The 27,663-nt window shown below is 35.8% G+C and overlaps 2 protein-coding genes across 4 annotated transcripts; both read left to right on the forward strand.

Moving 5' to 3' along the window:
* Positions 1–1,169: 1,169 nt before the first annotated feature.
* LOC123870488 lies at positions 1,170–14,558 on the forward strand. The gene is made up of 11 exons (XM_045913815.1): positions 1,170–1,185; positions 1,565–1,787; positions 2,142–2,272; positions 2,634–2,792; positions 3,541–3,699; positions 7,421–7,582; positions 7,679–7,789; positions 12,757–12,979; positions 13,244–13,374; positions 13,909–14,073; positions 14,407–14,558. Exons 1-11 carry the CDS (start codon positions 1,170–1,172, stop codon positions 14,556–14,558), a joined length of 1,632 nt encoding a protein of 543 aa, XP_045769771.1.
* A 675-nt stretch (positions 14,559–15,233) lies between these two features.
* LOC123870517 (circadian clock-controlled protein daywake-like) lies at positions 15,234–23,925 on the forward strand. 3 transcript variants are annotated; one of them, XM_045913858.1, is made up of 6 exons: positions 15,234–15,309; positions 17,764–17,793; positions 20,109–20,331; positions 21,191–21,324; positions 22,375–22,527; positions 23,243–23,925. In XM_045913858.1, exons 1-6 carry the CDS (start codon positions 15,249–15,251, stop codon positions 23,398–23,400), a joined length of 759 nt encoding a protein of 252 aa, XP_045769814.1. In that variant the 5' UTR covers positions 15,234–15,248; the 3' UTR covers positions 23,401–23,925. The 3 variants fall into 3 exon arrangements, with proteins under 3 accessions (XP_045769814.1, XP_045769815.1, XP_045769816.1); XM_045913859.1 differs by lacking the exons at positions 15,234–15,309; positions 17,764–17,793 and adding an exon at positions 18,956–19,111; XM_045913860.1 differs by lacking the exons at positions 15,234–15,309; positions 17,764–17,793 and adding an exon at positions 19,292–19,454.
* Positions 23,926–27,663: the final 3,738 nt, after the last annotated feature.

Here is a 27,663-nt window from a genome sequence, read left to right on the forward strand (position 1 = left end):
CGTGATCAAATCAGAAATGAGGAAATCCGTAGAAGAAACAGAGTAACCGATGTAGCTCAACGGGTTACAACGCTGAACTGGCAATGGGCAAGGCATAGTTCGAAAAACCGATAGATATCCCAAGGTGTTGATATGTAGATATGCCAGGGAGCTACTGGATTCAGGCGGTGCACGACCGTGGTGTGTGGAAGTCGCTACAATAAGAGACCTATGTCCAGCTATGGACATGTCGACTTTTCTCTTAGTGGCCATGCCAATACAAGCTTTAAGCATGCTTCAAGCCGATCATTTTCGAGCAAAGCGAAAAAAAAATGCAGTTCAGTCTAGTATAGTATGGAATAGCTATAGTTTCTCATACTTTTTAGGGATAGTTTCTTTTTAAAGAGAAACATACTCGTAGATAGATTCGAGCCGCATCCAACCTTGAGTTAGGTGCATGGGCGGGAATTTAAAAATGATATTGCACAATAGTATGAAGACGAGTATAAAACTTCTTTTCAAAAACATAAACGACGAAAGCTAAAAACAAAAATAAAAAATAGTTTTATGTGGTGTCTAAAGTCGGGTTTTCGAAAATAATTTTTATTTTAAGCTTTTCAGTGTAAGTTTTTATTACAACAGAAACGACATTTCCTAAACCCCTAAAGGGGTAAGAGTACAGTAGGTACCCTTTGGCATTAGGATTGAGGAGTTTCGATCTGTACTTCAACAATGTATCTAGTCTATATAGTTAAACGAAAAAATTATAAATAACATTTTCTAAATCTACACGTTTTGACGGTCCCAAAACAAACCCTATCTTTACTATGAATTCCAATGCGAATGTTGAAAAACCTGACTAGTGACTGGGTGCCCATACCTGAGTAAGGAAGGCCATTGATCGACATAATGGCATTGATTATACCGGTCATCAGCATCATAATAATATTTAGGTATTTTGAAAAATTCCTGTTTAAAACAGCTTGTTGAAAACAAGCTTTCAAAAAAATTTAAAAGCGCAATACTATTTAAAGACTGAAAATTTTAAAAAATGTCAGTATCCTACAAAATATCAGTATAGTACAACATACAAGTACTTAGATACCTACAAGAAAAAAGAAGGAATCATGAAGTTTATTTTGATCCTGCTAATAAGTCTACAAATAACCTATATTTATTCATCAAGTAAGATGTTCAACAGAAAGTGTTCGTTTTACCTTTTAGTGGTTTTCATCAATGTCAAGAACGATATTATGTTAAATGATGCCTGCAGCTTCACCCGTGTGGATTTAGATTTTTTGAGGAAAGTCAGAGATTTTCCGGGATAAAAAGTAGCTTTCGTCCGTCCCTGGGATGCACGCTATATCTGCACCCGTCATAATTTGTTAATCGGGTGGGAACTCTTTGATTTTCCGGGGCAAAAACTAGCCTATGTCTGTACCGATGCCAATGTCCTGTTCCCCGGATGCAAGCTATTTCAGTACTTTTTGTGAAATCAGTTGAACGGATGGGCCGTGAAAAGCTAACAGACAAACAGACACACATTCGCATTTATAATATTAGTATGGATTATATTTTTTTCCAGACTTGCCAAATCCGCTGAGATGTTTTGCTTGGAATACTCCATGTCTGCGAGCGTTGGCTGAAAACCCTGCAGATGGCTATATTCTAAGGATTCCTGGACTAGATACTTCGAAACTTGACCCATTTGAAGTAGACTATTTCAAGTTAGATCATGATGGTTTGCTATTTGAAACCAAGGATACAAAGATTTATGGTCTAAAAAATTTAAATATCGACGAGTTTAGGTTAGTATGAAGTATTATAATGCAGATAAATATAAATGATCTGTGAAATGCAACGAACACCAAAAAGAGGAGAGGGACCAAGCCAGGCTCGGCTTATTACGTCTTGTAACAACTCAAATTCTTTACCTTAGCAATGGCGGCACGCGGTCTGGTATTTTATCGTTTACCAATAACATTCGTCTCCACTGGACTCCTCAGTCTGTATGCGTTAGCCCTTAGTTGCAAGTACTAGTACCTATACGATAAAAGAATGCTGACTGCAAATTTTTTTTTGATTTGTGATAATTTTTAGCAGTTTACTTACATTTAATATTCTTTGTTTTTCTAAGTAATATGAATTTTTTTTTTTTGCAGCGCTGACGCAAATAATAGCACGTTACAAGTGAAATTAAGTACAGATGTGTACGTCACTGGTCGGTATAAATCTGACGGGTCCTTATTCTACATGCCAGTAAACGGAGAAGGAGATTACTGGGCCTCCCTTAGTAAGTTTCAAAAAACATTTTCGAAAGCTTTGTATGATTTTTTACAGTTTTACAGCGTATCAAATATAAGTCCCTCCAGCTCTCTTGCTCTCTCCACATTTTTCCTCCGAATGAATTTTTGTCCTCTGTACAAAACCATCTGTAATAAAAAAAAATCATACATACATTGTTCTTGTGTAATTTTAACCATTTAGGCAGCAAGCCACGGAAGCTCTCAGATGAGATTTTTTTGACTTAATTAACATTATTACAATTTTCCTTCAGCAGCTGTAAGGGTTGAAGAATTGTCTAGACTGCGTCTGCTTCTAACGGAGTTTTTCATAAGGAAAATTGTAATGATAAATTTTGTTTCTTATTTCAGAAAACGTGGTAGTAGATATTTTTGCGCCATATAATATTGTTAGAGATGCAAATGGTGAAGAGTACATAGAAGCAAATGATAATTATAAGTTCAGCTACGAGGTTAAGGATAATGCAGAATTCCGCTTAGATAATCTTCATTATGGATTTTCAGGGCTCAGTAAGTGGATTACAAAAATAAACATACTTAATAAGAATGTACGCTTGGATACAATCACACCTTTGTAAGGGAATGTGACTAGATGATGTCTGTCGCTATTGATTTTGCGGTAGATATTATAGGTTCCAAGCAAAACGGAATTCCTTAATCTTGACAATGTGAATCAGAAATGAGGGTAAGAATCTCTTCGATCGTTTCCAGGATTATCGAATATACCTACTTACGCAAGTATACACACCTTAATAAATCTGCGTTGTATACCTTCCCAAAGTACCTACCTACTTGTAGTTTTATGATTTTATCTTTTTTCATTCCATAGATACCTCAAAACAAAAAAAGGAACCCTTATAGGATCAAATCGTTGTCTGTCCGTCTGTCTGTCATGTCTGTCAAGAAAAACCAATAAGGTACTTTCCGTTGATCCAGAATCATGAAATTTTGCAGATAGGTAGGTCTTATAGCACAAGTAAAGGAAAAAAATTGAAAACCGTTAATTTGTGGTTTAAAAAAATAATTCAAATAGTAGTGAGAGTCTTCCCCGTTTGACCGGAACGGCCAAGCGGGGGTACAGGCCTTGAGGCATGGCTTCCCCCGGGTGCATCGATGCCCGGGTGTCTAGCTCAGAGAAGAAATATTTCGTACACCCAAATTAACCATAATATTATATTCATAGTTATGTATGGAACCCTAAAGAGCGAGGACCGACTTGCACTTGACAGGTTTTTTAATTTTTTCTTTATAATTTCAGGTGAAGCGATGCAATACCTAGCGAATGCGAACTGGAAGTATATATCTTCGAAATATGTCAGTGATTTTATTGGGAATGCCGTCGGCAACGTAGCAAAGTCACAATTTAAGAGTCATTTCCGGTTGGAGCGAGCCAAATTTTTGGGTCAAGATAATATAAGTTATTTGATAAAAAAATAAAGTTCAAAACTACAAACTAACTACTCCTCTTAATAAACGTTGAAATATAGTAAATGAAATTGTTTTTCTGTCCTATCTTAAAATATTTTAATATTGTACTTAGTACTCATACAAGCTGAAATTTTAATGGTTTTCTTCCCGAAACAAAGAGCATAGACTGAATGAGGAAGGCTGAAGACTGGGTGTGGTGGCACTCTTTAAGGAAGGCCTATGTCCAACAGTGGACTTCCACAGGCTGATGATGATGAATATTGGTTTTTGAACCACTGCGTTGACTAACGCCCCACAAGGTGGATTTATGACATTAAATAAGCTATAAGTAGGCAGCCACTGGGTCCAGCTAGCGCAAGAGTCGAGTCAAGACCGCGGCTTGTGGAAGTAATCTATGTATAAGTACATATAATAAAATTGTAGAAAAGTGGTGTCTGTACAATGGAAATATATAAAAAAAAAGTAGCAGGGGTTGTTATTATATCGATGCCGAACCCGAAATTGTAATTAATTTTTTTTGTCTGTTTGTCTGTGTGTTTGTGCACGCTAATATCAGAAACGGCTTATTCAATTTAGATACGGTTTTCACTAATATATTGTAGTAAGCTTCACTTAACATTTAATGTTTATTTCATGTCAATCGGTTCATAAATAAAAAAGTTATGTCAATTTAAAGAATCACGGCAAACATTTTTAACGTACAGAGTACGTACTACACGCCTCGCGCCTGAGCGTCCGTGACTATATAAAGCGCGCTGAGAGCTATTCCACGCGAACGAAGTCGCGGGCACAGCTAGTAAATAATAATTATAAGAGATCTGTGTGCACGACACCACGACGATATGCATGATAATATGACATATCGTACCGGTACGATTGAACTAACTTATTGTTTAAATTCCTATTTTTAACCGACTTCAAATAAGGAGGAGGTTCTCAATTCGATGGAATCTTCTTTTTAACCCCCAACCCAAAAGGAGGGGTGTTATAAGTTTGACGTGTGTATCTGTCTGTGGCATCGTAGCGCCTAAATGAATGAACCGATTTTAATTTAGTTTTTTTGTTTGAAAGGCTTGATCGAGAGTGTTCTTAGCTATATTCCAAAAAAATTGGTTCAGCCGTATAAAAGCTATCAGCTCTTTTCTAGTTTTCTTCTAGAAAAGAAGGTTAACTAACAGTTAGGTTCATAATTATTTATTTGAAAATGATGTTTTGGAAAACTCAGATACCTACGACCTAGAGTGAGCGTTATTAGCTTTGGAGATAAATGGTTGTATATTTTCTAAATCCATACTAATATTATAAGTGCGAAAGTGTGTCTGTCTGTCTGTCTGTCTGCTACGTTTTTACGGCCCAACCACTGAACCGATTTTAATGAAATTTGGTACAGACATGGGATAAATCCCGGGGAAGGACCTAGAGAGAGCGTTATTAGCTTTGGAGAGAAATGGTAGTATATTTTCTAAATCCATACTTAATCCATACTAATATTATAAATGCGAAAGTGTGTCTGTCTGTCTATCTGTCTGTCTGTCTGTCTGTCTGTCTGTCTGTCTGCTACGCTTTCACGGCTCAACCGCTGAACCGATTTTAATGAAATTTTGTACAGACTTAGGATACATTCCGGGGAAGGACATAGGCTACTTTTTATCCCGGAAAAACAAATAGTTCCCGCGGGATTCCTAAATACTCATCCGCTTGATCGATTTGTATGAAATTTGGTACCGAGGTAGCTTGCGTCCCGTAATTGACGTAGGCAGCTTTTTATCCCGGAAAATCAAACAGTTCCCACGGGATCTCTAAAAACCTAAATCCACGCGGACGAAGTCGCGGGCATCCTCTAGTATTATATATGCGAAAGTGTGTCTGTATGTCTGTCTCTCTGCTACGTTTTCATGGCCAAACCGCTGAACCGATTTTATTGAAATTTGGTACAGACATGGGATACATCCCGGAGAAGGACATAGGCTACTTTTTATCTCGGAAAATTAAAGAGTTTATAAAAACCGAAATCCACGCAGGCGTAGCCGCGGGCATCCTCTAGTAAATAATAAAAGAAACTAGAAATCCAAGTGTGAAGCTCGCCCAACTTCATACCTAGGTACATTAAACAAAAATTATTTTTTACTTTTTAGTGTTTGTGGTTTTTGAAGCCCACTGTACTATAATATGCTATGCCCACTTAAAACCCTACTGTTTACTAAGCTTTTACACTGATCGCGAGCAATTTGCTCTTATCCATTGAGGAGTTCTGTTCTCCATCTCTGAAGATATTCATCAGATCTTCACCAAAATTATATGGGACTATTTGCACAGTATACCCTTTCAAAAAAATCCAAATCGGTCTTTGAGTAGTCGGGGAATATACATTAAAAAAAAAGAAGATTTGACGAATTGAGAACCTCCTCCTTATTTGAAGTCGGTTAAAAATAGGAATTTAAACAATAAGTTGGTTCAATCGCACCGGTGCGATATGTCATATTATTTTGCTTTATTACCGACGATTAAAAGCAATTTAAAGAAAAATAAAACCGACTTCAAAAATCACAAACACTAAAAAGTAAAAAATAAGTTTTGTTTCTACACGTGTAATGTACTTATATATATGAAGTCAAGCGAGCATAATAAAAGAAGCTAGAAATCCAAGTGTGAAGCTCGTCCGATTTCATACATGCATTACACGTGTACAAACAAAACTTATTTTTTACTTTTTAGTATTTGTGGTTTTTGAAGTGGATTTTATTTTTCTTCAGATTTTTTTTATTTCACAATTTTTAGTGGCCCACAGTACTATAATATGCTATGCCCCGTTAAAACCCTACTGTTTACTAAGCTATTACACTGATCGCGAGCAATTTGCTCTTATCCATTGAGGAGTTCTGTTCTCCATCTCTTAAGATATTCATCAGATCTTCACCAAATTTATATGGAACTACCCGCAAAGTATACACTTTCAAACAAAAACGAGATTCTAAATCGGTCCAGGCATCTTTGTGTAATCGGGGAACATAAATTAAAAAAAAAAAGATTCCTACGAATTGGGAACCTGCTCCTTTTTTTGAAGTCGGTTAAAAATGGTAAGTACCTAAGTTAACTGGCATTTCTGTCTGTCGGTGCGTAAGATAACCTCCAACTCACTAGTCATACGTCCTCAAGTTGGCGGGAACGGGAAGTGACTTGATGAGAGGGACGTAGGATCGAGTATGGTGGCGCGCTCTCAGAAAAGTCTATGCTATGTATAGACTATAGGTATCTGAAATTCTCAATTATAATATTATTTGGACACTTAATATTTACATTAAAATTAGATACAATGCAATTAGAATATAGTGATTTGCAATTTATTTATTTGATTTCTATGTAAGTGCAGCCAGTGGCCACAAAAGTCATTATTTTCCATTTGCACCTACTCGTACCTCTGGCTAGCGTTCCTACTCCAAGTCTAATACGCAAGATCGTCTTCCTATCTTGTAATGGTCTTCCGGGCCTTCGCTTCTAAGTCAAACTGAGACCACTCAAATCTCTTCTTCCCTATACACGGTTCAAACAGTGACAGATAATCAAATAAATGTGGTTCTAAAACCTTCGCATCGTTTCCACTTCAGTTGCCAAGGTTCAAAAAATTTCCAAACCTGCGACTGCTTCTAACGGATAAAATGGGACTTTTTCTTATGGAAAACTGTAATGATCAATTTTGTTTTTTATTTCAGAAAACATAGAAATAGATGTTCTTGCGCCATATAATATTGTAAGAAATGCAAATGGTGAAGAGTTCATAGAAACAAATAATAATAATTATAAGTTCAGCTTCGATGTTAAGGATAATGCAGAATTTCGCTTAGATAATCTTCATTATGGATTCTCAGGACTCAGTAAGTGGATTTTTAAATCACAAAACAAGGTACATCCACAGCATGTTCACCCCCCCGTCTAGTGCCAATTTTTAAAATTTCATTTTATAATTTCAGGTGAAGTGATGCATTATCTGGTCAATGCGAATTGGAAGTATATAATTTCGAATTATGCCGGTGCTTTTATTGGGAATGCCGCTGAAAACGTAGCAAAGTCACAGTTCAAAAGTAATTTCCGGTTGGAGCGTGCCTTTTTGGGTCAAGATACTCGTATAACTTATTAATTGATAAAAAAATAAGGTTCAAAACTACAAACTAACTACTCCTCTTAAAATATATAGAAAATAAAATGGTTTTTCTGTCATTTAATTATATTTTAATATTGTACTTGTATACATATTGTGAAGTCATTGTACTACTTATATATTTATGAAGTAAATTTTCACTCTTTCATTTGAAACCCCAGTCGATGCGATAGCAATAAAAGCAAAAGGAATATCTAAAAGGAGATGTAATTCTCAATTAAGCCCGTTTTTTTTAATGTGTGTAAACCGATTTTTCGAGGTTTCTGGACCGATTTGCAAAGATTTTTAAAATCGAAAGTAGAAGGTTCCGTGGTGGTCGCACAAAAAATTCTGGATCCAACTCCTTAATAATGATGCTGCAGGGTTACTGTCCGTCTAAGTTATCAAGATTAAGGAAGTGTTCATAGTGAAATAATATTATAGGAACTAAGCTTTAAACTTATACTTTATACTTGAACTCTAAAGCCCAACTCTTCAACCCTGATGATGCAGGGTACAGCACTCCTAAACTATAGGGATGCAGGAATTGCGGATGGTGGAATATTATTTTAGGTACCAAGCATATACCACATCATTGAATGCAGGATCCCATCTCCTCAATCCTGATGCTGCAAAATACTGAACTGTAAACCGTGGGGATTTGGGAATTTCTAGTGGGTAATTGATATTTAAGGCATCAAGCAATGGCTTCATGATTACACTCTAAGTACGAACTCCTCAAACCTGATGATGTAGGGTACATCACTCCTAAGCCATTGAAATTCAAAAACTGTTCCTGGTGAAATAATATTGTAAATGCCAAGCATAGACTTCTTTTTTAATTCTAAGTCCCTCCTCTTCAATCTTGATGCTGCAAAGTACAAAACTACTAAGCGGTGTGGATTTGGAAAATTTTGCCGGTGAATTGATATTTTAGACGACTACTTACACTAAAAAGCTTAATAAAAAAAATATATTTAAACAAACCGACTTACAAAACCACTAAATAGTAAAAAAATAATTTTGTTTCTAAACGTGTATAATGTATGTATGAAGTCGGGCGAGCATTATAAAAGAATCTAGAAATCAAAGCGTGAATATGATGGAATGGGATTGGATGGAATCGGATCGAATCAGATGCGGTAAGATACGATGCGGTGCGGTGCGGCGTGATGTGGTGCGGAACGATATGGTGCGGTGCGGTGCGATGCGATACGATGCGGTGCGATGCGATGCGATGCGGTGTGATGTGATGCGAAGCGACGCAGTGCGATGCGATGCGATGCGATGCGATGCGATGTGATATGATGCGATGCGATGCAGTGCGATGCGATGCGGTGCGATGCGATGTGGTGCAGTGCGATACGATGAAATGCGGTGCGATGAGGCACGAAACGATGCGATGCGATGTGATGCGATTCGGCGTGATGCGACGCAAAGCGATTCGATGCGATACGATGTGATGCGGCGCGGTGCGGTGCGATGCGATAAGTAGTCGGATAACAAAATTGAGGAGTTTGTGAACAAAACGGTATATACAGACAGGGTGTTTGGTAATTAGTATAAAGACGACACGTACCCATGCTACTACTTTGATCTGATAAACACAATGCTGAAGTATAATGACGAAATAAAATTACAAAAATTTCCATACAAAATTAAAAAAAAAAATATGTTAAAGTTTTCATGGTCCTAACGTGCCCTAACTCACTGAGATCGTAGGCCATCTTTAGATAGGCCGAGGCCAATGATCTCAGTGAGTTAGGGCACATTAGGGCCATGAAAACTTGGTCATAAAAAAAAAATTTATTTCGTCATTTTACTTCAGCATTGTTTTTATCAGATCAAAGTAGCATGGCTACGTGTCGTCATTATATACTAATTACCAAACACCCTGTATATTGGCCATGGCTATAGCCAGATGTTTTTAAAATGTATAATTGACCTCTTCTCGAATATGCCAATCTTTTTGTAGTTCAGTACCTACGAAGCACCAACGTAATATACCTAATAATTATTTTAATTTAATTGTCTAAATATAATGAAAATGCCATTAATTTGCATACCCGTTGTTAATATCATTGCACTTGGCTTATCTTGATTCATAATGGCGTCTAATTTTAAATATATTTCACTAGATGATGCTCGCGACTTCATTTACTTAGACTTTTAAAAATAACGTGGGAACTCTTTGAAATTCCTGGATAAAAAGTTGCCTATGTCCGTTTCAGGGACGCAATCTACCTCTGTACTGTACCTAATTTAATATAAGTAAATCGGTTAAACGGATTGATCTTTAAGAATCCCGTGGGAACTCTTTGATTTTCCGGGATAAGAAGTAGCCTATGTCCGTCCCCGGGATGTTAGCTAACACTGTACCTTTCATCAAAATCGGTTACAGTGTGGGGCCGTGAAAAGCTAGCAGACAGACAGACAGACAGACAAAAAATTTAAAAACGTGTGATTCAGTTATGGTACAGTTCAAATAACCATATGAGCTTAATATGAGGTAGTTATTTCGAAATCACAGACAGACACTTTACTTTTTTAATAAGTCATATTAAACAATAAAAAGTAATTAGGTTTTTGGGGTTATGTTGTTGGTATTATATCTTGGTAGTATGTATCTTTGAGGATCAAATCAGAAAAGAAGAACCGACATAGCTCAATGAGGCCCAAAGTGAAGTGACAATAAGGGCAATCTAAGAATCTACGAGTATCTAGGTATAGGAGATATCTTAAATAGAGTGTGGTGGCCTCATAAGAAAGCTCAGAGCTTTACTTGGAGTTTATCTTTGTGAACAAAGCAAGATAATATGATCAGACGATAATATAGGAGATCGTAGAAAAATCAAAGTACAACAAAAATGAACATAGCTAAACTGGTTGGAAAGCTGAAGTTGCAATGGGCGGGCACATAGTTTGTGCAACCGATAGCTGATGCCAAATGTAATTACTGTTTTTAGGGTTCCGTATCTCAAAAGGAAAAACGGAACCCTTATAGGATCACTTTGTTGGCTGTCTGTCTGTCCGTCCGTCCATCGTGTCTGTCAAGAAACCTATAGGGTACTTCCCGTTGACCTAGAATCATGAAATTTGGCAGGTAGGTAGGTCTTATAGCACAAGTACAGGAATAAATCTGAAAACCGGGAATTTGTGGTCACATCATTAAAAAAATAATTCAAAGTAAGATAACTATACCAAGTACGGTATCATAATATGAAAGGGCTTTAGATTTAGGTAGATTCTAAAACAAATTTTTATTTACATATTTTTATACACAATAGTTTTTGATTTATCGTGCAAAATGTTGGAAAAATACCCGAGTAGAGAACCCTCAGTGCGCGAGTCTGACTCGCACTTGCCCGGTTTTTTTATTAAATGAAGATAAGGACGTCTTTGGATGATGCTGACGGTTAATTTGCTGCTATCTGCAACATATTCCTTTCAATCTAAAAAGCAAAAAAACAAACATTAAATATGTATTTATTTAAATTTTATTTGGTGTAGTCATTTAGTGTGTTTTATGTAGGTAAGTAGGTTTTTATCGCTATGAATCCAGGGTGTTTATTCGTAAATAATAGGTACCTACCATAATAATGAGACGGCAAATCCAACAAGTCAGTATAAATACAAATACATTGGAAGGACTTCACATTTCCAAAATATAATTAAAAGCAAGAACATTGTACTCTTTCTTAAATATTGTAATTATGAAGATTCTTACGTGGTCAATTTTAATTTTGACTCAGATCAGCTTTATTGTACCCACGTGTAAGTTACAACAAATTACTTTAAAGCTCCTTACTTTTGTCGAGAAAATAATAATACAGATTTTCACAAATGTTAAAAATACTTAAATATAAAAATTATAAAACAAAAATATCATCCAAATCACTGTAACGAGGCAGGGTGCCCAGAACGCTGGCTGCGTTACCTCGTTGAATGGCCAGACTAATATGCTGACCAAGGTAACTGCCAGATTTCCGGTCACCCGTGGATTCCACAAGACGGGATGACAGGTCCTTAAAAAAGGATCTGGCATCCTCGCCCCACGAACCCATGGTCTCCACTCCAAAATTATTAAACATTTGAGAAAATTAGAATTAGAAAAAAAAAATTATGAAAAAGCTAGTCATATAATTATAACAGATTCCTTATATTTAATATAAAAATATAATTACCTAATATTTATAATTTAAAAATATAATGTGTAGGCACGTACCTACATTTAATAATAAGTATTATGTTTTCTGAAAAAAAGTACCTTTAGAACTACTTGTTATCGATATTTTTAAATATTACTAATTTGATTTGAAGTTATATGATAACTGAATTAGTATCACTAAGAAATTATTGTAACTTTTGGTAGCGTGCCTTTTTTTCATATATGTATCTATATTACTACTATTTTTATGATTCCGTATTACTAAGCCTCCTTAGAATATGCCATAATATTATGTATTACTTACTGTATTTAAACAACAAATACTAAAAACAGCGATTTATAAAATAGTTTATATAAGCTGTGACCAAAACAAACGAGCGTTTTTTGGCATTTTCTTTCACGGTTTATTGCAATGTTTTAAGTCGGAAAAGAGATATTTCATAGGTCCATTCAAAATGTACGGAACTCTAAAAGACCGAGGTCCGACTCGCACTTGACCAGGTTGTTATAGTAGGTACACACTCTGTGACGATCCTCTACCAGTAAGGTTCATGAGATACAACCTGTTGACAGACGGATGAACGAAGGACGGACGGACAGCGGAGGCTTAGTGATAGGGTCCCGTTGGCATCCACCTGGTACGGAATTCTAAAAAGTACATATAGCTAGTATTAACTTGTGCGATGGTATAAAATCCTCAAATAAAAAAATTCAATAAAAAATTTCAACTTGATTAATTTCAGTTTTATCCGTACCATTCAAATGTCTTCTATCGGATGGACAGTGTTTGAAGAGAGAAGCACAGGCGGTATTACCTCAAATATTTGATGGAATTCCTGCAATAGGTTTGCCTCCACTTGAGCCTATGTACATAGACTTCTTTAGAATAGATAAAGATGGTGTGCAAATTAATATGACTCACTTGAAAGTTGAAGGAGTGAAAAGTTTGATTATTCATGATATAAGGTCAGTTAAATATTTTCACACCACTCGCTCGACAATGCCTCATTACAAACCTGTTATCTGAATATAAAGAACGTCATAACATTCCTATGACTTAGCCGGGTTAAAATATTGTACTGAGATCCATTACGCCTTAAGGGATGTAATGTAATTTAAACTTAGAACATCCATAACTTTCGAATTGTACAAAACAAACTGACGACTTAATAATATTATTGAGGAGACTACTATTACTATTTTTTACTATTTAAATTACTATTTTTTTAGTGTGGACAACACAAACTCGTTTCGCATATATTTTCATATGAAAAATATGTCGATAAATGGAGCTTACATAGCAAATGGATCGATATTATCCACTTGTGTTGATGGAGAGGGTGTTTTTGAGGCAAAATTTAGTAAGTAATAGTTAAGTACATTACTGTCCAACCTATAACTGATTCTCTAAACTCAGTGTCTAACACTGAATGGTAGCCATTGAGCTCTTTATCTTTAACTAGAGGATGCCCGCGACTTCGACCGCGTGGATTTAGGTTTTTAAAGATCCCGCGGGAACAGATTGATTTTCCGGGATAAAAAGTTGCCTATGTCAATTACAGGGACGCAAGCTACCTCGGTACCAAATTTCATACAAATCAGTTAAGCGGATGGGTTTTTGGGAATCCCGTGGGAATTCTTTGATTTTCCGGGATAAAAAGTAGCCTATGTCCGTCTTCGAAATATAAACTAACCCTGTGCCAAATTTCGTCAAAATCGGTTAAACTGTTGTACCGTGAAAAGGTAGCAGACAGACAGACAGACAGGCAGACACACTTTCGCATTTATAATATTAAGTATGGATTAATATAAGTAATTGAACACTTTTCCAAATAAAATGCACATTTTCCAAGGCAACGCAACGCAATTTTGACTGCAGTTTTTTGCTTTTTCAGAGAATATTCATGTCGAAGCGTTGATACCGCTTGAAGTGGTAAAAACCAAAAGTGGTGTAACTTTTGGCGAAATTAAAATCAATGATAATAATTTTAAATATGAAGTAAAAGAGAAAGCAGAATTTAATTTTTCAGGCCTATATGATACTGATGACATCGGTTTACGTAAGTACAACTTGATTGTCATTTTTTTTTTCACTTAGTGGGGGGCATTCCAACGCAACGCTTTTCGGTACGAAATCGCCATTCTAGCACCGTGGGATCCCAACGTCTATTGGTTTTTTAGGGTTCCGTACCTCAAAAGGAAAAACAGAACCCTTATAGGATCACTTTGTTATCTGTCTGTCTGCTCATATTATTTAATACATAAGGACGGAGGATCTAGCGATTATGAATTAGAATTATAGATATATAAAAATATATGGATGTATGTATGTATGTATGATATATGTACAGATAATGTATTTGTAAGAATCTTACATTATTTTACACTTTCAGGTAAAGCAGTACAGGAAATCAATGATAATTGGGAATATATTACTTCGCATTTGGTAGGTCCTTTAATGAATGTTGTCATTCATAATATATTTAAGTCCATACAAATGTACATGGAGTTGGAGCCTTTGATAAATTTAGTCAATTTAAATTGAACTACATAATAATTTAATAAAGATTAGGGCTGGAATTCTATGACAGTAATATTTTTAAGAAACTCTTTAGGTTTAAAATTAATATAAGTATTGGTAGAACAGTTATGTAAAGCAAATAATAAATTAAAAGTTCTTGAGTCTTGTGTATATGTTTAATTTTTGCGGTTCCGTACACTTAAGGTGCCAACGGGATCCTCTTACTAAGCCTCCGCTGTCCATCCGTCTGTCAACGGGTTGTATCTCATGAACCTGGGTAGGTAGTTAAAATTTTACAAAGTATTTCTATTGCCGCTATAACAACAAAAAGTGTTATTTCTAGTACGACGGTACGGAACCCTTTGTGTGTGAGCCTAACTCGCACTTCACATTTTTCCTCCCATTTTCCTGTTCCTAAGGTTGTCTGGTAGAGACTAGGGCCCCCTTTTGCATCCTACTTCTGTTTTGTTTTTGTTTTTTTCCTTCTTGTGGTGGTACAAATAAAGTGTATAATAAAAGGACTAGCACCTAACTTGGTTTTCACACTATTACATACAACTACTAAACGGAATTAAAAAGCAAAATAAATTACATGAAAAGGTCTCAAGTAACAATGTACTTGTTTTTTTTTTTTTGTAATAATTAATAAGAAACTGGATTTAAACAGTAAGGCGTTCAAGTATATTGTATCAAGAGACATTCAAGAGAACGGCCATGAGGATCCCAATATTTATTTTATTAATTTCAACGGAGTTTAAACAAATATTTACATCAAGTAAGTTTTTAACGATTTAATTAAAAATTATTTTTTGATCTTCATATGCTATATTATATGCTTTATGTAACAAATTATAATAATTAGGTACGTTTACAATTGTATGTAAAATAGAATAAACTAATTTCTATAAATCACTACTGCATGGTTTCTTCAGCAGCTGAACAGCAGCGCGGTGGTTCATATTATGACATCGATCAAGGTTTCGTGCAATTATTGTTTGTGAAATTAGGTCTATTTATTTATCAATGAGCGATGAAGTTATGAAATGAGTAGGTACTAAATCAAAGCCTTTTGTGATTTTCGGGTATATCCCTTCTGGACAGGATTTTTTCTATTAACTTCTGCTCCTTTATTTGTTACTTGCGGTGGTTCGGATGAATTTAGTTTTTTTTATATCGCGGATAAACTTCGATTTTTTGGGGTAAAAGTATGCTTAACCTTATTTGGAATGCAAGCTATCTGGTAATCCATGCTAAACTGAACCGCTCGTGCGGTGTGCTCCCTCCGTCCGTTTGTGTACAAACAACGTTCCTAGCCATAGCACGGCATACACGCGGTGTGAAATATTATATCAGGATTCAGGACTAGATGATGCTCGCGACTTCGTCCGCGTGGATTTAGGTTTTTAAAAATCCTGTGGGAACTCTTTGATTTTCCGGGACAAAAAGTTGTCTATGTCAGTTTCCGGGATGCAAGCTATATCTGTGCCATAATTTATATAAATCGGTTAAGCGGATGGGTCTTTAGGAATCCATAGGATAAAAAGTAGCCCATGTCCATCCCCGGGATATAAGCCAACTCTGCACCCGTAAGAATCGGTTAAACTGTTGGGCCGTGAAAAGCTAGCAGACAGATAGAGAGACAGACAGACAGACACACATTCGCATTTATAATATTTATAGTATGTATCACTATAGTATATAGTACCTATGGATATGGATTAAGGAGTGATGTTTAAAAATTCTCAGGCAACTCGCTCTCTCAGGTACCTTACTCTATTTTGTTGAGTCTTTCTCAAATAATTGTTACAAATTTGAATAGAAAACACGTGTAACTTTAGTATTCAGCGCGCTCGTGAGGCCAAGTGCGAGTTAGACTCGCGCACCGAAGGTTCCGTACTCGGGTATTTTTTCGACATTATGCACGATAAACAAAAAACTTTTATGCATGAAAATAAATAAAAATCTGTTTTAGAATGTACAAGTAAAGCCCTTTTATATGATACCCCACTTGGTATAGTTATCTTACTTTGAAAATTGAAAAGACATTATTCGTTCATGAACACATATTTTTTGTGATGTGACTGCAAATTCACGGATTTTGGTTTTTCCTTTACTTGTGCTATAAGATCTACCTACCTGCTTGCCACATTTCATGATTCTAGGTCAACAGGAAGTACCCTAAAGTTTTTCTTAACAGAGACATCAGACGGACATAGAGACAGACAACGATGTGATCCAATAAGGGTTTCTTTATTCCTTTTGAGATACGGAATCCTAAAAACTGCAATTAACTACATATTATTAAATCCTTTTGTAATTCAACGTAAGTCTTGACGTCGTTGATACTAAACAAGTAATTACTACTCAAGCTGCAATTATGAGTTATTTTTATGATCCCAACCTGAGATTTATTCCAATTCAAGGCCAACAACTTGGTCCATGTATGATGAATAATACGGTAGATATCATTATTGGCTGATGCCCGCAATTTTGTCCACGTAGAAAACTCTTTGGTGTGTTTTACGGTTTACATAAATGTCACGTAAATATTTTACATAAGTATTTGCAAAGGCTTTATTATTATAGGTATATATTTACTCTCACGCCCATGTGCAAAATAAATACATATAAAACAATATTTATATTATTTTATTATAAATTCTTAAGTTTACGCCTAAAAATATGCAATAAAAAAGCATGCCTGATGTATCGATAAGGTTTTAGTAATATTACACATAATATTATGATTAGATAGTAATATAATATGTACATGATAACATTGTTACAATACTTAGTTATTTATATCGTTACAGTACAACTTTACAGAGAATGGGGGAAAAACAAAAAACCGGTTACAGCATGTAGCTCCTTGTTTGCATAGTATTTTTGAAAAAATAAATAAAAAAAACATATTATTATAATCCACTTCCGCATGCAAGGCTCTCAGAAGAGAGACTGAATCTACAGTTTTATCGACAAATATTGAAATAAATACAATAATATGTTAATTGATTTGATTTATTTATTACTAGATGATGCTCGCGACTTTGCCTACGTGGAATAATTTTTTTTTTATCCAGTGGGCATTCTTTGGTTTTCCGGAATAAAAATATATGGCCTGTGTTTTAATGCGGGGTATAATTTTAATTCCATGTGCACAAAGTCACGGGTATCACCTAGTGTTAGCATAATTCCGTACAAGTGTGTACTAATAAAAAATATATTACAGGTAAGTTCGTGACTCGGCCTCGTTTAGAAGGTTTGTATTAATTATAATCTATTATTTCTTAGATGACGTAAAAAATAAACAAACACATCTCAGAAAATTGGAGACGTACAGGGTGTAACCAGAACGCTAGCAATAACGAAGACAAACGAAGATAGTGCTGATGATTATTAATATAAGTTATCACAAAAAAAAAAACGCCAAAAAAATAAATCAAAAAAAATCCTATGTTTTTTAAAAGTTCAAACATCAAACATCAAATAAAACATCTGACTGACGCTAGAGGTCAACAAACGTTGCTTAAGTAGGCCACTCGGAGTCAATGCCGCGTCGTAGGTGGGGCATTGACTTGAATTTTGCACGCTATACTTTGCTGGTTTGAAAAATGCTAAATCACTAAAACTACAAATAAGGCAATTTATTAATTAATGTTATTGATATTGGATTGTGTTCAGGTAGTATAATAATGAAGTTTTTGCTAGCGTTTTGGTTTACACCCTGTAGGTACATTTATTAAAACATGAGATACTCTTAAGAGGTCAGTGTGCCAACTAAGCAAAAATGTGAGAAGGATAGATTTATCATTGTAGTGTGCCACGAATGGAATGACAATAAAGCAATGTTGGTCCCTACGGGATCAAAAAATTAGACTACTCATATTGCTTTAAAAAACCCATATTAATAATCAAAAAACCAATTATATGACATTTTTGGAAATTGTATATTATTATCAATTTAGTAAAAAATAGTTTGTTTTCCGTTAAAATTAAAAAATGTAGATATTTTTCAGAAGTTTTTAGATTTTTTCTATCAAGGAAAATTACTAATAAACATCTGTTAGAACAATAATGATAATAATTCATGTCAAAGGAAAATACTATAAATCCCGGCTTAACATTTTTTTGCAGTCATTTTAAATTTTTTAATATTTTTTGTTATAGCGCAACAGAAATACACATTCTGTGAAAATTTTAACTCTTTACCTATTACGGTTCACGAGCCTACTGACAGACAGACGGACGGACGGACGACAGCGGTGGCAGTAATAGGGTCCCGTTGGCACTTTGGGTACGGAACCCTGAAAATAAGTCAATTTAAGCAGAATTATAATTACGTTAGTGATTTTAATTTCCTACAACAATGTAAAATGCTGTATGTACCTACATTCTATAAAGTAAAATGTATAATAACACGTATCACGGCTGGGTTTAATATAGTTATTCTTGTTTGTCGTTAGTGTTTACTTCTGTTTACTATTTAAAAATATCGCATAAGAACCTTAAAATGTCACAATATTATAAAGTATTATCGCATATTTGCGTATTTTTGTTTGGATTTGCAATAGCAATAGGTGAGTAATTATTCAAAGATGGCTATTATTGTTTAGTACAATTATTATTGTCGCTTTTCTTTCGCCGTGGCGTGACGGATTGTGCGACGAAACTGCGCAGTATTTTGACGCCTAGGTAGTGTCGAGCTGTACTGTGTGTATATTTAGGAAAGAGAAAGACATCGAATTGATTGTACCGATGTGCTTTGAACCTTAGAAATCTTCGCCTGAGCAGAAATAGTATCTACAGACCATTGAACATACGGAGCTATGATTTTCACTCTATGCTTTTGACATGGCTGCCTAGATATGCAACCAGAAGAATCTCTTGTTATTACTAGTAGGAGGACCTCTTGTTTGCCAGGTGAATATTCACGTTGACAGTCGGCTAGCAAACATTCAAAGAGGAATATTTGGGTCGGGTCCTCTTTTCTTAATTGATTGAGGTCTTGTTCCAACAAGAGTGTCTATAGATACGCTGTATGTTTTGTTCTATCTATTCCGTAGTTTGTACCAAAATATTTGTCTTTTTTAAGTTTGTACCATTCCATACCATATCATTTAATTTTTACCGAACATAATATTATATTATATGATAAACAAGTTTGCAATTCTAAGATAATATTTTAGGAGTGGGTTCCATTAGCCACACCAACCGTCTTCTCGTTATTAGAGTTCCGTACTCGAAGTGTGCCAACGGGACCCTACTAAGCCTCCCCTGTCCATCCGTCCGTCCGTCCGTCCGTCAGTCAGCGGGCTGTATCTCGTGAACTGTAATAGCTAGAGAGTTGAAATTTTCACAGAATGTGTTTTTATTGCCGCTATAACAACAAAATATAATAAAGATTCCAAAATGGCCGCCATGAAAATAAAAAATAAATAAAAAATATTTCTCGTATGATGGTACGGAACCCTTCATTTTCGAGCCCTACTCTTTTTTAACTCCACATTGGCACCTAATCACACAATTTTATTGTTGTGTCTGCTTTTTATTACCGACTCAACGATTATTTTTCAGATTTAAATTTAGATAAATGCTACTTAGAAGACACTACGTGTATGGTCAATGCTTTTCAAAAAGCCATTCCGAACTTCAGCAAGGGCTTACCAGAATGGGGAATAGATGTCATGGATATCATGGAGTTCGAGGAACCTGTGCAATTCCACATGGCCGGCCTTTCGTTAAATTTTTCAGAGGGTCGGTTGAGAGGAATTAGGAATATCATTATAAATTCTGTCAAGTAAGTAAGCATACATTTTCATGGTAATAAGTTCTAAGAAAACCGTTGCCTATTTCTTAGGAACCCCTTTTTTTAAATTTATAGACTTCTTAGCGCTTGATTGTAATCAGAGCTACTACAATTAGTGATGATGCAACCTAAGATGGAAGGCATTTACCTTATACCTAGAACATGCCTACTCAATTATAATACTAGGCAAGATAAAAGGCAACCGTAGACCTAATCGTAGACGAACATCCTGGCTTAAGAACCTTCGCCAATGGTTAATATAAGTACAAGGTCACTGTTTAGAACAGCCGTGAACAAAATCCGGTTAGCCTTAATAATTGCCAACCTCCGATATGAGATGGCACTAGAAGAAAAAGAAGATGCCTATTCACTCTTGACTTGGAGGTTCCTATGTTGAATAAAAGAAAAAACTATAACCAGACTACTGAAAAAAAATTAAACGATTTTAACCCGATTAGTTTTATAACCCGATAGTTATACGAGTAAATAAAATAATCCAAGAAGAAACAAGTTAGGTGCTTAGAGTTGTCATGGTCTTTTTCTTTCTTTTTACCCGACTACGGCAAAGACAAAAGGAAGGCTTATGATTTTATATCTAATAATCTTGAGTAATATAAGTCTTATGATGTGTTAGATATGAAGTTTATTGAAGTCTTCTGGCAGTTTATTCAATTCAAATGCCGTAAATTCAAATTCAAATTCAAAATATTTTTATTCAATTAGACTTTTACAAGTTCTTTTGAATCGTCAAAAGCCTAGTCGTGCATATTTTTTTTTCTTCGATTGACGGTATTCGTTATAGCTTTATTTGTCATAATATTTGTATGACATGACTAGTTATTATTTTTAGATGGGACAGAAAAAACGGTACAATATACCTAGAATACCATGCACCAACTTACTCACTATCAGGAAAGTACAAGGCTGATGGGCAAATTTTGATACTGCCTATTAAGGGCGATGGTGAAATGAAAATTAATATAAGTAAGTAATCAATCAATCAATCAATCAATCAATCAGCCTGTTTGTGTCCACAGTTGGACAACAGACCTTCCCAAGATCGCGCCACCACACACGGTCATCCGCCTTCCTCATCCACCCACCAGTCTAGAGGGTTAGAGGTCTTCCCAGATTGCGCTTGTTAGTACGCGGTTCCTTTCCAGAACCCGTCTGCCCCATCGACCATCAGTTCTGCGATGGACATGACCTGCCCACTGCCAGTTCAGCTATCTAATTCGTTGAACTATTGTCGGTCACTTTGTTTATCCTACGGATTTCCAAGTTATGTATTTTGTCCCTCAAACAGACATCAAACTTAGCCCGTTCCATAGCACAAACTTAGTCTGTGCTACTGAGCTACTTTGAAGTAAGTATTAATGGATACGTAAAAAAGATTGACCTCTATTAATAAGTTGGACCTGCGACTGCCGACCTGTTGTTGAAGTAACTTGATCAACGACTTTAAACTCAGTGGGTTTAATAAGGCCAAGTTTCTGTGGCCATCTTCTTGCTTCATGATTAAATCCTGATCACTATTTTTTTTTTTTAAAGAATATTAGCCATGTTAAATGACTAATATTCCCCTTTCCTCTCCAACTAAGCGTCAGGCTTGTGCTAGGAGTAGGTACGACAATAGTGCAACGGGCGGGGTTTGAACCGTCGACCTTTCGGTTTTCAGTCCACTCCTTTACCGGTTGAGCTATTGAGGCTCTAAATTTTTAATATTTATAATCCAACAATATAAAAAAAAATTGACTCGTATGTATGTATGTCCGGTCCTATGTCCGTTCGTAACTACTCAAAGGTTCAACCGATTTTAATAAATGTATGTCATGTCATTAGATTCTTCGTCTTGATAGTACGAGTGTCACTGGGTACATAAAATCTGTAAATGTTTATAAAAAAATATGCGGACTAAAAAAGATGCCGTGCAAAGCGCAGTCAAAGTTTTTTTTTTTAATTTTTTGAATTACTTAGGTACCTACTTGTTTTGAACTGCATTGAAATTTAAAAAAAAATGTTATACCATTGCAGAAAATATGGGCGTAAAACTGATGATGTTCATTGATGAATACAAGAAAAACAATAAAACTCACGTCTCTATCAAGAAGTACAATTTCGATTTCAAAGTAGAGGGAAATGCTCGATACAATCTGACGAATCTATTCAATGGGAAAAAAGAATTAGGTAAGTAATATTTCAATTATTATTTGAGAATATTATATAGAATATTTTCAGTTAAATTAAAAGATAATGTGCTCCATATTATATTTGTATGATACGAGATCAAGTCTGAAATTTGTAGAGTCATTTTGTAAAACTTGGATTTATCAGACATACCTACTTACATATTACATTATGATCAGTAAAATACTAGCCACAACTGATGATGTGATGTCAACGTCTAAGTCTGTTTCAGCCTATAACTAAATATTGCGATAACATAATATTATACAAATCCATACTTAATTCTATAAATGCAAAAGCGTGTCTGTATGCTAGCTTTAACTATTAGCCTAACGGTTTATAGCATAGCTCGAATCCCTGGCGCAGATATTATAGACTACGTAATATCCCGGAAGTCAAAGAGTTTCCACAAGATTAAAAAAAAACTTAAATCCACGCGAACGAAGTCGAAGGCATCATCTAGTTTAATCACACTAATATTATAAAGGTGAAAGTTTGTATGTGTGTGTGTGTATGTTTGTTACTTCTTCACGCAAAAACTACTGGACGGATTTGGCTGAAATTTAGAATGGAGATATATAATATCCTGGATTAGCACAATAGGCTACTTTTTATCCCGGAAAATCAAAGAGTTCCCACGGGATTTCAAAAAACCTAAATCCACGCGGGCGAAGTCGCGGGCATCGGCTAGTAATTATTATTTTTATGTACTCAGCTGACGCTGCGCTGAGCTTCATGAACGATAACTGGGAAGTTTTGACCACGGAATTCGGAAGACCACTGATGGACGCTGTTGCAGTTAAAACCTTTAAGAATGTGAACAGGTTTTTGGCGCGTGCACCTATGGAAGACTTATCCCTCTCGTATCAATAAAACGCAGTGTTAGAACGTACTAATAAGATAACATTTGTCTTCTTGTTTGTCTTATAATGTTGTATCATCGGCCGTAATTGCACCTGTAAGTTTTACTCACGTTAGTACGAGTAGCTTGCATGATTAACTTACGACTTTACAAATGTAAACACTCTTGTAAGTATCATTTACCTTAGTTAAGTTGTCAATTAAATACGTAAGCTCCTTACGTGAGTAAAACTTACAGGTGTAATCGCGGCCAGTATAATAATATAAACTACGGGAACATACCACGATTATTTTGTACTGGAATCGGGATTTTGTTCTGGGCTCAATCTAAAATTTACCAAAAAGCAGTCAAATGCTGTTTAGTCAAATATAACCGGCTAGGTGTCTATCTAGTTTTAGCCATGAATATAATGAAGATGGTAAAAGTAGCAATCATGTCTTACATGATACGTATAACGTGATTCAGATTCCTACGGTTACACATTGTACCTACTTTGTAATAGATATTTTCTTTGGAGTAAATGTATTTTTTTCTAAATCTGCTTTATTTTGTAGATTTCTAGTTATTAAGAATCATCAAAATCATCGTCTATCATCAATCCATATGTTATCACAGGCAAGACGCACTGTTCGAAGACTTTGGTCTTCAACCACTGAAGAATCTCGGACGAGAAGATATTTCGAAGTTTTCCGAACGCTGCCCAGCCGAGTTGGATCTAGCTGCTAACCTCTTTCTCAAAATTGGACCTACCTATCGATTGGTACCTGACACAGCGTTGGAAGGAAGTATCGCAGAGAGCCGCTGGGTTCAGGCGGCCCAAGACCGTGGCGTGTGGAAGTCCATAGAGACTTCCACATAGGACATACCACATTCCACATTCCACATTGGACATAGGTCTCCTACCTATGTGCAGCTGTAGACGTATATCAGTTGATGGTAAGACCTGGCTCTTGGAGGTGGTCAATATCTGGTGGATATGTATCCACAAGTTGTTTACCAATGAGAATTAGCATGGAATTTCATACCACAATACGCAAAGATTCGAGTAAGCTTAAATAAGATCCTGTTTAACTTCTTTGGCCTTAACCCCTATTCCCTTTCATGGAATATGGACGTTGATTAATTCGTTACCCTACTCAGATATCAGTTGCCTGCCAAATCAAAGTTTACTAACGATTCTCAAAGGTACATTATTTTTAGAACACATTAATCTTAGACTTATTAAAATGGAAAAATATACCTCCAAGATGTATCACTACCCATATTATAATTAATGTGTAAGTGTATTGTTTGTTCTTTCACACTGCAAAATAGCAACGGATTGACTTAACCCATTGCATGCATAATATAAGTAGTTTAAAGTCCTGGACAATAACATAAGCAATAAGCATGGTATATGGTATGGTACCCATAAGGCCGATTCACACCGGAACGGCAGCGGCCGGCAGCGGCGCGGCGAGCACTTTCAGTATGAAAGAATTTTAACGACGCCTATACGCGCGTCTTGTCCTGGTCCTGGTACTGCCTGCGGCGGCAACAAGAGGCCGGTAGTGGCCACGCGAGACCTCTAGCGGCCACGCGAGGTTGCGGGCGGGCGGCCGCGCCCTACTCACCCTCCCAACACTCGTCGCTTCTTCCATAAGTTATGGACCCACATATAAGGGATATGTGGGTCCATAACTTACTTTATTTCTTATACTTTCTTTTTTCAAACCAAACCCGAGACTTCCTGGCCCTTCAGGCTCAAAATGTTGAAATCCTAAAAATATGTTGAATTCTTATAATGTTGAAATGTGCAGACATCATTGACTTATGATAGTAGGTAGAGATTTTAGATCCAACATTATGGCATAGATAAATTCAGAGTTCTAAGAACTTAGAACTCTGAATTTAGAACTCCAGTCTGCCGGCAACGGAATCGACCTTCTTTTATTTACACAAAAATTTTAACCCAATAAAGAATAATTAATTATTATTCAATCAAAACTTCAAAACTCGGTAAACAAATGAATACCTAACAAATACAACGACGCTTGCAAAACTCGATTATGGTGAATCGAAATCGCAACAATGAATTACTGAACTAGCTGAAGGAAATGGCGATAATAAATTCATAAATTTCGTAACGACTTCATTTACATTGTAGATCTTATAAAGTAAATTTTTAAGTTTTTAATTAAACAGTCGGTCATCTTCGATTATACTATGCTTTTTCCCGCTACTTCGTTCGTTAGATTAAGGTTCATCATCATCACCATCATCACCGGCCCATTACTGAACACAATTCTCATCTCAGAATGAGAAAGGTTCAGACCATAGTCTGCCACGCTGGCCCAGTACGGGCATCGCCTTGTAAGAACTTTTTCTAAAATATCTTAGTTACTTAGTTTTGAAAATCAAATACTTAGATGAATTAATAAAGAAGAGGCAGACCGTAATGGTGATAATTTAACACAAACTTAAAACTAAAGTCACGAGGCCAATACTGTAAGTATTGAGTTGCCACTTACCTACGGGTAAAGTGTTAAAGACAACAATTACCAAAACTTACAACTTACAAGTCACTAAGTAAGGGTTACGCACATCAACCAGAGATGATATATAATTCATAATCTCAATAAAGGCTTGTTCTCATTGGGAACCTATACAGTAGACATCTAATGGCTTATTTTATCACCCAAGTTTATTTTCAACAACGGTCACTCTACGTACAGTGAATGATTATACTAATACTCATACAATTAGCTAGTGTGGATGATTTTAGACGGTTAGTTAGACGGTCAGAGAATACGGCTATATTTGATTTTTCTGTTGTCTAACCAAAGTCACAGCCCAAACCAGCAAATTGATGTAGCCGTGTGCATGACATGCTAGTCGGCTATGCTGCCGTCATTTGAATAAAAAACCGTTAACTGCAAAAATCGCCAAGGGAATTAAAAAAACTATTCTTCAGTTTGGTGTGATAGCAGTCAAGTACAAGCCTATAAAAAGTAGTACAAGCAAAAAAAAAGCCGCCAAATTCGGTCGCAAACTATACGCCTAGTGGAACACGCCCCAAGGGTTCCCTTGCCTTCCTTAGGGGCTCTTATCTTAACAGGGGCTGATTTGCATAAAATAATTATTAATTATGACTTACGAGGCTTGCCGCGTGACTGGTTCCGTGTGTTTAATGAACCTGACACATTTCGTCTTTATTTAATACGAGAAGTTTATTTTGTAGAAGTCTTTTGCAATACGTTCGGTTTTTAACCCCCGACCCAAAAAGAGGGGTGTTATAAGTTTGACGTGTGTATCTGTGTATCTGTCTGTGGCATCTTAGCTCTTAAACTAATGAACCGATTTTAATTTAGTTTTTTTTTGTTTGAAAGGTGGCTTGATCGAGAGTGTTTTTAGCTATAATCCAAGAAAATCGGTTCAGCCGTTTGAAAGTTATCAGCTCTTTACTAGTTACTGTAACCTTCACTTGTCGGGGATGTTATAAATTTCTAATTTATACTTGTGTTTAATAATTTAGTTTTTAGCACTCATATTACAAATCAATCAAAACCGAATTTGTCGTCGTGTTTTCGTTGTATCTAAGAATCTAAATCCTTTTTTTAAAAACTCTGACGATAGTTGATTTATGTAACATTAAATATTATATTTGAAGAGCAAGTAAGCAATTCAGAAAGGATTTAATTTAATTTCAAAATACGCAAAAGAAGTCTCGACTGTCTAGTACTAGTCAATATCTATTATAATATAGGTACATATTATAATAAATACTGTAACAAATTTTCAAACACTCCGGGTCCAATTAAATTTTGAAAATAATATAACCTCAGATCGGATATTTATCCCGCATAATTAATTTACGCACAAAATTCGGACAGTTTAATCTCATACTCTTTCAACTTTTGCCATTATTCAAGGGGCAAACTCACATTACAAATGATTTGTCACTGGCTTTAACCAAGCTGAATGTGAATTTGATTAAGAGTTCAGTGATTCAAACAGTTGAGTAAATAAATAATAATGAATATAAATTATTTCAAGTAACAAAGTATTGTAAACATATCTAACTAACTATATACCTTGGCCAAATAATTCAATTAGGCAGAAGTAATTTCATCGGTTCAAAGTTGCTCAGCGAGCAATGGAGAGGGCTATGTTAGGAGTTTCAACGAGATGAGGAGATCCATAGGAGAACCAAGGACATAGCCCAAACTATTAGCAAGCTGAAGTGGCAGTGGGCAGGCCATGCCTGTCGTAGAGGCGATGGCCGTTGGAGCCGG

This window comes from Maniola jurtina, chromosome 12 (assembly GCF_905333055.1).
Source record: "Maniola jurtina chromosome 12, ilManJurt1.1, whole genome shotgun sequence".
Taxonomy (NCBI): Eukaryota; Metazoa; Arthropoda; class Insecta; order Lepidoptera; family Nymphalidae; genus Maniola; species Maniola jurtina.

Excerpts from the sequence above, each read along its gene's own strand:
- LOC123870488 (XM_045913815.1), top strand. Across the intron at positions 7,790-12,756 it reads AGCAAAGTCACAGTTCAAAA|TTTTATCCGTACCATTCAAA; the intron begins GTAATTTCCGGT and ends GATTAATTTCAG. Across the intron at positions 12,980-13,243 it reads TTGATTATTCATGATATAAG|TGTGGACAACACAAACTCGT; the intron begins GTCAGTTAAATA and ends CTATTTTTTTAG.
- LOC123870517 (XM_045913858.1), top strand. The coding sequence starts at position 15,249 with ATGAGGATCCCAATATTTATTTTATTAATTTCAACGGAGTTTAAACAA. Across the intron at positions 21,325-22,374 it reads TGAAATGAAAATTAATATAA|AAAATATGGGCGTAAAACTG; the intron begins GTAAGTAATCAA and ends ATACCATTGCAG. Across the intron at positions 22,528-23,242 it reads CAATGGGAAAAAAGAATTAG|CTGACGCTGCGCTGAGCTTC; the intron begins GTAAGTAATATT and ends TTATGTACTCAG.